Genomic DNA, 10,958 nt, shown 5'->3' on the forward strand with positions numbered 1-10,958 from the left:
GCAAAATAATGACCAATTGTTAATACACTACTTAACCTCACCTTTAGTAGCCATACATAATAGAAGCTTGACACTTAGCTTGGGTTTTTTTTCGTAGTTATGGTGTGTAGTTATATATGATTTTGTAGTATTAGTTCTTACTCCATTGCCATTTATAGAGATTATAGAGTTCTGCAACTCTGGCAATTGGTTGTTCTTGGTCTGGAGATTGCTAACTATGTATTTTAGGTCCATAAAGGTATTCTATCAGGGGAAGCCAATTTCAGAAGCTCAGAAGTATCAAAACTCATTCATTTGATTTGTGGGATTTGGCTGAACCATCAGATATAAATTTACCTTGATTAACTACCATCAGAAAATCTTGTGGCTTCTTCAAAATCCAGCAAAAGTCATGAACACATATGCCTTTGCATTTAATTGACAACCTTAGACTTCTAGTTATGTACCTACACCTATTTTACATGACTAATGTCAAGGACCCAAGATCACAACCAATTACCTAGAGCCCTGGACAACTCTACCTGCACCAAAAAAAAAAGAAAAAAATCAACTTGAGCCTTTACTTTCTTTTTGACACTGAAGGAAAGATTGAGATTCAACCACATAGTTTAGGAAAAATTGGTTTTTTGGTTGTTTGACCAAATGTATGGGAAATAGAGGAGATTGAGACGGAAATAAGAAGGGTCAGAATTCAGAATAGCAAGAGGTAAAAATAAATGAGCTTGTGTAATTAAGGAGACGTTTGGGTTTCCTAAGAGACATACTTGAAAGTTTAAGCGTTATTTTATAATCAATTGAAAACCTTTAAACGTGATTTTAATCTTTTATAGTCAATTGAAAGAGAGGAGTGAGGTGTAATAACTTTAACATTTAACAGGGAAAAAAAAAAAAAAAGCTGGATGGTTTAAATAAAAGAGCTAACCATAGAAGGCGCCACTTGACAGAGCCTCAAGCTCTCTCGCATGAGGTCTCTGCTTTTATGTATATAAATAAATAAATAAATTGATTAGATATACAGGAAATTGTGATGAGTGTACACTGGAAATTGTGATACTGCATCCATCCAAAACATTAGAAGTTTTTCCCTCTACAAAGACCATCAATTGATCACGTATATGAGTAAGAAATTGTGCATACAGGCTTGCTGTAGAAGTAAGAAATTCGGATTTGTAGGTCTATCCCATCTCCACGTAATATAATTCCCCTGGAGTCTTTTCCTTGTGTGTTTGGAATGTTTTTATATCTTTATATATAGAATATCTACGTTTCCAGGGGGCAAAAAAAAAATATTTTTGCCATAGGACCTTTAAGTATTTTCATAGAAATTGAACAAAATTATCAATTTAGGTCACACTTCTTCATTTTTATTGGATGAGGATTTTACTTATAGCAACCCAATCGACAGTTTTTCAGGTTTTGAAACGAAACATGAATGCATGGCTGAAGAAAACTTTGTGAGATTTTTTACTTAAAATTCTTCATATCCCTTTCTCCCCATAATTTTAGAATTCCTAACCTACATAGATGTTGTCCCAAAAGATGAATTTGAAAATTACTTATGAAAAATTTAATTCAATATACACAATTTATCAATACCTTATCAATGGAATTAACCACTCTTTCAGTTTAATTTTTAATATAAAAACATACTTTATTATTTAAGTCGTACAAAAAAATTAATTACAGTGAAAATCATTCCTACCAACAATAAAAAATAAAAGAAAGTACTCCACATTGTGCCAATAAGGCTATATATATTTTCTAATATCCAAGAGTACTCTTGACTAACTATGAGCACTGACATCCTTGCTACCATATAAAAAGCATCTGAACTTGTCACCTTCACCTTCCTAAAAGAAGTCTGGGTAAACTTCTCCAGCTTATTCACTGTTGAGACAATACATGTTGCACAAGATTATGCTGGTGATTATGCTACAAAACAAGAGCTCACTCAAACTCAACAGGTCGTTCTTTGTCAAGCAATAAGACAACTGTGCACACTACATGTCGTCCAAAGCATCAGAAGTTTATACCTAGCAGTGCAAGTTATCATTCCCTTCCTATGACATAAATATTCTAAACGACTATCATTGGTTGAAGACAATTCTACAGTAGTTTTGGTTATAATTCTTAGAGTTGGTTGAAGTTTATTATACTTACTGTCATGTATTGTTACAACAGATTATATGGCTGCCAAGAATACTTAGGCTTCAATATATATACAGATACAAGAATAAACACTTATCAATTTACTACCGATTGGGGTATTCAAATAAGATTGAATTAATTTTTTGCCTCCTCAATTTTTGGTGCATCCTTGCCCCTCACTCTGCATTCATTTCTCCTCTTCTCCTCAGACTCATTCCTGCACTGCCACGCACTTCTCCATGTCATAAGTAATAGAATTTATTGAGAATAAAAGGTTGAATCTATGTTCATGATGATGAATAAAGCACCTTGTAAAAATACAATCAACTCAAACAGAAAATCTAAGATTGCAACACACTTTAATTCCTTCACACTTGTCACATAAACAGGTAACGTTGGCAAGTTCAAAAGAGTGATCTTATAAGAATAGCATGGCCTTTTGATATATATGCACAACAACAATCCACATACAAATATCAAATACTAATATATAATATTGCCACAAAAGGATAATGTAAAATTGGGATAAAAATGAAGTTTTAGCAATACTGCCATGCCAACAACTAAACTAAAGGAAAAGAAATAACAAGGGTTTCACTTCATCCATACCACTAATGATTTCACTTCTTATATGCACGCCACTATCACCATCTGCTTAGTAGGATGCCACATTTGCTCCATCAAGTAAAATAAGGCTCTCCATGAAAGTAGTTACATACGAAGGATGTTGGATAGGATAGGATCCTCCTTCTCATGTAGAGTTTCAGTGTCAACTAATACAAACCTAGATCCCCTGCCCTCTAATCGTTTATTGAGGCAACATAGCAGAAGTGAACCATACTCAGTGAAGGCAAGGCAACAAACCACTCTTTCAAATGGTATAACAGAATGTTTATTCCAAGACTTAGCCACACCGTACTCCTTCATCACCCATATGGAGTATTGACAGGGGAAGCCAAATTGTTCATTACATGCACATGTAATGAAAGCCAGTTTCCCTTTGAATGATGCAAGACATCTCTGAAAGATGTTTACGTTGGTAAAACCATCAGGCAGTGCTAGAAATGTGAATTTCTCACTATTGACATCAAATACCATAATCAATTCAGTCTCTTCTCCTTCGATACGCCCCATCCAGTGCAAAGCAAATATTATTAGGCAAAATAATATTAGGCAATGAAACTATGAGTAGATTTTAAACTAATTCCCAAAAGAGAAAATATTTACAGATAATAAAGCATCATATTTTAGAAATTCTCTAAATTTATTTTATAATGTTTCTTTTTTTAAGTCAAACATGGAGATTTCACCAACAATGAGAAATTGCAGCACAAACAAGATAATTTTGTAATCATAAAATGTTTAAATTTCAAGCTTCCATATGTATTCATTCAATTTACAAGATGCCTAGAGTGACCAGAAATCATCTTTAGTTACAAGGGAAATTGGAATTGCACCTTAAAATCAATCATTGAAAAAAAAAAAAAAAAAAAAAAAAACCTAACCAATAGCATCCAAGTATTGCTACGTGGGAAAGAGAATGAAAAAAAATGTGATAAATGAAACCAAGAAATAATAGAGTCGCACTATATCTAAACCTTCACAAAACATTTATATATCAAAACATAAAGATTGCAAATAAGAGAAGAAAGCAAAAGAAGTTTATAACTTTGAGTTGACAAATAGCTACTTCACCATCAAAACAAGTTTTTGTACAATCCTTCAATTCTTAAGCTACATTGCCAACAACCCATTTGCCAGAGTTCTAACTATAGACATGCTAACTATATACTGAAAAGAGAAGAACAAAAAATCTTTGCAAGACTAAAAGAGAAGAAAAAGAATTCTCATATACAAAAGATTTTACTCCATGCTTCGTCAGATTGTGCCGGATCAGAAATTAATGAAGTAATTAATGCATCAAAATCAGCATCAGCAACAGAGTCTGACTTGGATTGACTGCATACTTCAACCAGGAGTGGTAGATCAGAAAATATTTGACTCAATGGTTCATCTGGGAATGTGGGATCAGTTACCCATGCAGCAAAATCTTCATCCGTAAAAGTATCAGCATCCAACCGTCTTTTTTTGTGTTCTTGGGCATCTTCTTGTCCATGTGACATCACACCAGTTGTATTGAAGGTTGAGGCCTCTTCAGCTACAGCGGCAGTAGAAGAAAAACATCCAGAAACCCATGCAGCAAACGCTTCATCATCAGCACTAGGCATCTCAGGTTCAGGCTCAGGCTCAAGTGAAATCACAGCAGCAGCAGCAGTTGTATTGAAGCATGAGAACTCTTCACCAGCAGTAGTAGAAGAAAAAGCTCTTTTGAGACCTCTTCCGTTGGCCTCCTCACAATCTGACCCTGACCCTTTGTTTAGTTTATAGATGACACACAGGACTGTGTTGATTCTTCCAAATTCCTGATTTGCCATGGAGAACTCGTGCATTATCCAATTAGTTTTGTTGAGTTTGCCCGAATGAAGATCCTTGGCCTTAAAAGAGAGCATCCTGTCGATCCCAATAAAATTGCCCTGAGAATCATAGATTCTTTTGGGCTTGCTTTTTTCAAGCCAGGTTCCGCAAGCGGCAGCCCTGCACACACGATTGCCGGTTGTTGTTTTGAGGTCGGTGAAGACATAGAGCTTGCGGTGGAAAGTGTGTAAATGATAGTGGGTATGAGAATCATATATTTCCCATGGAGGAATTTCGCCATATACCTCACAATCATTCACAATAAAATCAAAATGAAGATTTAGGTGAGTTTGTTCAGCATCGTTGACCTTCTCCATTAAAATCTTCATCAACTCTTCGTCTGTAGGATCATATCGAAACCCCACCATCTCCATTGTTTTAGGGAATCAAAGAATTTTCTTTCCCTTTTCAATAAACACGAAGGAAATCGTATGAAATTTTTGATGAACGTTTGATAGTCTCAAACTTTTTGATGAATGTAAAAAAAAAAAAAAAATTATGAAACTTTTTGATGAATGTTTGATGAATATAAGAAGTCTCAAACTCAGAGTTAGAAACTTTTTTTCTGGAACAAGTTATAAACTTTGAATATCTATATAAGAGGCGGTCTATTTTATTTTATTATTTTTTTTTTTTTGCGATGAAAAGAGGCGGTCTATTAGGGCAAGGCTATGTGTAATATATATCGCGAGGCTAAGAAGTGGCGGTCTATTAGGGCAGTTATATATATATATATATATATATATATATATATATTTTTGAACTATATTAGGGCGGTTATATATATTGTATATAAAATTATTAATAACACCATAAAATATACCATAGAAGGGCATATAATTATTACAAATACCCTAAAAAAAAAAAAAAAAAGCCCAAATCAAGAGAACAGTTCAAAAGAAATGGTTCGCTGCTTCAAAAATACTTCAGCCCATACAATACCAAAAAATAAAAAAAATTATGTGGGCCGTATAATCTTTCCATATTTCAAGCCCAATACGACTCCCCTCCATTCAAGCCTCAAAAGAGAATAGAATTTTTTTTTTTTTTTTTAATATTTAAGAAGGGAAAAGAGAATAGATGATAGATGATAGTTGTTTTTTTATTTTTTATTTTTTAAGATAAGTTAAACTTATTGCATTTGCTTATGATAATAGCTATTCATCATTATATCAAGATATCAATAAATTTTTTGGTGTAAGCGGACACAACTCCCCTCCATTCAAGCCCCAAAAAGATAATGGAATTTTTTTTTTTTTAAAGATAAGTTCAACATATGACATTCACTTCTGATAATAACTCTTTATCATTAGATCAAAACATCAATCAGTCTCATAAAAAAAAAAATCAACCAGTTTTTGATATAAACAGAAATTAAACTCCATATTTTTTATTCAACCATCAACTAGTTCTCTGTTCTCGTCCAAAAAACACCATCAAACAGTTAACTAAAAATAGACCGTAGTAGTTGAATACGAAGAGCCAGTTAATAAAACTCAATCACGAGTTATTATATTCAGCAAAAAAAGAAAAATAAAAAGCATGAGTTATTATATAATTTTTGGCCTAGAATATCTATTGGTGGAAATAGACTCATTGTTAGCAGTAGGCCATACTTAATAAAATACTATTCTAAAATTAATTTTTTAATTAGTGTTTTTTTAAAAGTATTTGGGGGGATATTAGATGCAAGTTCATATGAGCATATGAAACTCATCTCTTTTGAGCTTGTCTTTTGAAGATCCGAGTTTCACTAAACATATAACTCATCTCTTTCAATGTTGGAATTCAAATCTCCAACATTCGACATTAAAAAAGAAATGCTATTTACCCAAAAAAAAAAAAACTTGTAAACATTGCTATCTTACATTTTTTTTTTTTTTAATAAATAATTTAGCAAAAACAGTTGTTAGAGGTACAGTGGCTTACCACTTTAAGCTTACATTGCCCTTCTTTATTGACTTATTGTAGGTACCTAGAGTAAGAGGTTGTATCTAGGGAACCATATTGACGCCATTGTCAGGGAGACTGAGGAAAACTTCCAATGGAGGATTACTGGCTTCTATGGTCACCCCGATACTCATCGAAGGTACGAATCTTGGCACCTTCTTGCTTTCCTGCATAGTCAATTTCTACTTCCATGGCTGTGTTTGGGTGATTTTAATGAAATATTATCTATAAATGAAAAAGATGGGGGAATTACTCGTCCCCAACATCAAATGGAAGGCTTTAGGAATGCTATGAATTTTTGTGGTTTTGTGGATTTGGGTTATAGTGGTGCTGATTTCACTTGGTGCAATAAGCAAGAGGGTGAGAATAGAATTCAATTAAGACTTGACAGAGCCTTTGCGAACACTGAGTGGATTGGGAAATTTGATGGGATGAGAGTTTACCACATTGTGGACTCAACTTCTGATCATTGTGCTTTGTTTCTTACTGATTCCCCCCCCCCCAACGCGTATCCAATGCTAAACGATTCCACTTTGAAGCCTTATGGGCTAAGAATGAGGAATGCAGGAACATTATTGAATCCTCTTGGGGGATGGGGGTGGATTTAAGCACACCAAAAGGTATTATGGAGAATTTAAAGCGTTGTGCCTCTGAATTATCTAGCTGGAGTTCATCGGTCTATGGCCTTATCCCAAAGAAAATCCAATTAAAGTGAAATGCCTTAAGTGCCCTTACACAGCAAGATAAAAATGGTGAGCTGAGTTCTGAGATTAGAAACCTGAGAAGGGAGTTGAATGGGCTTTTGGAGGACGAGGAGCTATATTGGGGTCAAAGAGCCAAGGCACATTGGTTAAAGGAGGGTGATAGGAACACAAAATTCTTCCACGCCCATGCTTCAGATAGGCGTAAACAAAAAACAATCCTAGGATTATGGGATGAACATAGTAGGTGGTGTGTGGAGAAGGAATCTATTGCTCGGGCAGCCGTAGACTATTTTGAAAACATTTACTCCACTGCTTTCCCCACTAGGGTTGAAGAGGTCGTTGATGCCATCCCCTTTATGGTGACTGAGGAGATGAATGAAAGTTTATCTCTTGCTTTTACTAGAGAGGAAGTGGCTACAGCTCTCAAGCAAATTCATCCTACTAAAGCTCCCGGACCTGACGATATGTCCGCTATTTTTTACCAAAAATATTGGAATATTGTAGGAAATAGCATTACTAATATGGTCCTGAATGTCCTCAACAATAATCTGCCCACGAATGAAATTAATAAAACTAATATTTCCCTCATCCCAAAAACAAGCAACCCAAAGAAAATGATTGAATTTAGACCCATTAGCCTTTGCAACGTTACCTACAAGCTTATCTCCAAAACTTTGGCCAACAGACTCAAAAACCTTCTCCCAGATATCATCTCTGAGAACCAAAGTGCTTTTACTCCAGACCGCCTCATTACGGACAACGTGTTAGTGGCTTTTGAATTAATGCACTACCTAAACCACAAAACAGCGGGAAAAGAGGGTTATATGGCTGTTAAGCTTGATATGAGTAAGGCTTTTGACAGGGTAGAATGGGTTTTTATTAAAAGGGTCATGGAAAAGCTTGGTTTCTGTTCTAAATGGGTGAATCTCATTATGCAATGCATTAAATCCGTCTCCTATTCAGTCCTAATAAATGGGGCAGCTTATGGGAACATCACTCCATCTAGGGGCCTACGCCAAGGCGACCCCCTCTTCCCGAGCCTTTTCCTTCTTTGTGCTGAGGGACTCTCGGCCATCATTGACAAGGCAGCAAGAAATCACTCCCTTAATGGCATTTCTATTTCCCGTAATTGCCCAAACATTACCCATCTCTTCTTCGCGGATGATAGCATCCTCTTTTGTAAGGTGTTGAAGGCCAAAATTTCACAAGAATGTCCATTCCATGAAAAAGTAAAGAAGGCCCAATTCAAGTAGCAAGAAGAATCAACATTAAGGCCCAATTTATATTCAGATTTCCAGCAAAAAGGTCATCAAAAAGTCCAGCAAAATTCAGTGAAAGAACTAGGCCGGGATACCCAGAGGCTGCCAGAGGCCCGAGATCCTCAGAGGCCCGGGATCCTCAGGTAATGCAGGGCAGCTGCTGTAGGATTGAGACAACTCAAGAAAGGTACCACGAAATACAAGAAATGAAGAACAGAGATGTCCTTCTCAAGTACCCACTGATGCAGCAAAGAATCAGAAAGTATAAAGCAAACATTCATGAACAAAGGAGCTGTATCACAAGGAACCAAGAATGAGAAAATCATACGTAGAAGCAACTGGAAGAGAACTTTCAACCCAGCAGTAAAAGATTCCAACTATTTGGGAATAATGACAACAAGGAAACAACACCGACGGATGAGTCTGAAAAGTGAGAAATCTTGAAGGAAGAGAGATTGAAGGCTAGGAGGACGCCCCGGAATGGAAAGTCAGCAAGTGACTTTTAGAGAAACAGTATTAAAGGATGAAAACCATGAGAAAAAGGGGAAGAGACCAGCCCTTAAGCAACTGTCACAGCACGAGCTCTGAGGGGCAAAAGAGAGAAATCACTAGTACCATGGAGCCCTAGAAAACACACTATAAAAGGAAGAGAAAACCCATGTTGAAGGGGGAGGATTTTCAGTAGAAAGAATATAAAAACAGAGTCATTAGAACTCTGTAAAATTTAAGAAAAACAGAGGAATGTCTCCCGGTATCCCAGAAACAGCCACTATAGCACATACTTGGATTCAAAAGGATTCAAACTTTGCAAGTCTTAGAGGCTTGAATAGCCATCAAAGTCTGTAATTTTTGAGCTTATTTGAACCTTGTATCACGTCTTGGTGAGCACATTTGTAATCCACAATCAAGAAAAATAATGAAATATCTCATATTGATTTGAGAATTTCTAACAATTACTTTGCATATTCTTTACTGCTTCTTGCTGCTCAATACATATATATTCTTGCTTGTAAAGCTGAGTCCCTGCCCAAACAAAGCCACTCGGACTTGAGTTCCAAATCCCACAAGTCTTGTGCAAAAGCATAAGTCTGTGAGAATTGGGGCCAGGATCCTCGTGGCTGAATCATTCTCATGAAATTCACTTACATATATGTATAAAGATAGTATAGTGCAGAGAACCAGAGATTCTGGGTTCTTACAGGCCTCATACGCCCCGGGATCCCACGACAGTACGTCCCGGGATCCCACGACAGTACGCCCAAGGAGGAATCGCATTTTTGCCTTGAGGAGATTTATGTGACTTGCGCACAACTTGGTTCGTAATCAGCCCCCATTTAGCTGCGGTGAACCAAGCCCAGTCCACCAAAAACACAACTATTTGGCCCAGGATCCTTGGGCCTGTGTGCTAAAGAAAAAAGCACTCTCACATTTTGGCGACTTCACTGGGGACTGGGAAAAAGGAGAGGGAAAAAGCAGTCCCTTCGCAAGCATGGCTCCAAAGCTAGGAAACACCTAGAGGAAGGAAAGTTCCTCTTAGTGCATTCAACATCAAGATCCCAAAAGTGTGGGTTCCTCCAACGAACGTTCTACCGAGAGACTCTATACGGAATTTTGGGGAATTTCCCAACACAAGATAAGTTTTATACGTTATTATTTTCTCTGCTTTACAATTTGAACATAATAGATCATTGCCCTGCTTTTTAAAAGAAAAACAGGGGATCATGTAGTAATATTTAAACAATCATAATATTGTCTCATTGCTTTAAAGAAAAATGGAGAAGTGAACAAATAAAATATATTGATGAAATGAAGATTGTATGAGCTACATAATAGAGAAATGGCCCCACATTTGGGGGCTAATGTATTCTTTCTTAAAAAAAAAAAAATTCATGATATTGTTTTATGCAAGTACTGAACTGGGTACACTGGTATCCTTTCCTATATATATTTTTTTTTTTTGAGATACGATCCCAGTTCATGAACTTTGACAGGTTACCGGGTACCTGGACCAGAATTTACAGTGAAGCCTGTAGAAACCATGGTCCAGGACTCAGGAAAGAAAAGAGTCATAGGAAAGAAAAGGCAATATATCAAAGAAAAAGGCAGATTCACATACTAAAAAATAAGAAGCAGTTTTGAAACAAAAAAAAAAAAGAGAAATAAGTGAATCAAAGAGATTTGATGAAATGTAAATTACATAGCAAAGCAATTTCCTCACGTTGTGGGGCTAAATAATTTTGCAGCAACTTGATAATAATATCATATGCTGTAGGTTAGCAAAATCTAGGAGATCCTTGACTCCAGGAAAACAAAGCCTGGGAGATCCTTGATCCCAACAAAACTGGGGAGATCCTTGATCCCAACAAAGTTAAGGAGATCGTTGATCCCAACTAAGCAGAGGAGATCCTTTATTCCAGCAAGG

The 10,958-nt window shown here is 36.2% G+C and overlaps 1 protein-coding gene across 1 annotated transcript; it reads right to left on the reverse strand.

Moving 5' to 3' along the window:
• Window positions 1–3,995: 3,995 nt before the first annotated feature.
• Window positions 3,996–4,997, reverse strand: LOC115985311 (NAC domain-containing protein 91-like). The gene has a single exon (XM_031108268.1). It carries the CDS (start codon window positions 4,995–4,997, stop codon window positions 3,996–3,998), a length of 1,002 nt encoding a protein of 333 aa, XP_030964128.1.
• Between the last annotated feature and the right edge of the window lie 5,961 nt (window positions 4,998–10,958).

This window comes from Quercus lobata, chromosome 4, assembly GCF_001633185.2.
Source record: "Quercus lobata isolate SW786 chromosome 4, ValleyOak3.0 Primary Assembly, whole genome shotgun sequence".
In the NCBI taxonomy this organism is placed as follows: domain Eukaryota; kingdom Viridiplantae; phylum Streptophyta; class Magnoliopsida; order Fagales; family Fagaceae; genus Quercus; species Quercus lobata.

Coding starts and splice junctions, on each gene's coding strand:
- LOC115985311 (XM_031108268.1), bottom strand. CDS start 4,997: ATGGAGATGGTGGGGTTTCGATATGATCCTACAGACGAAGAGTTGATG.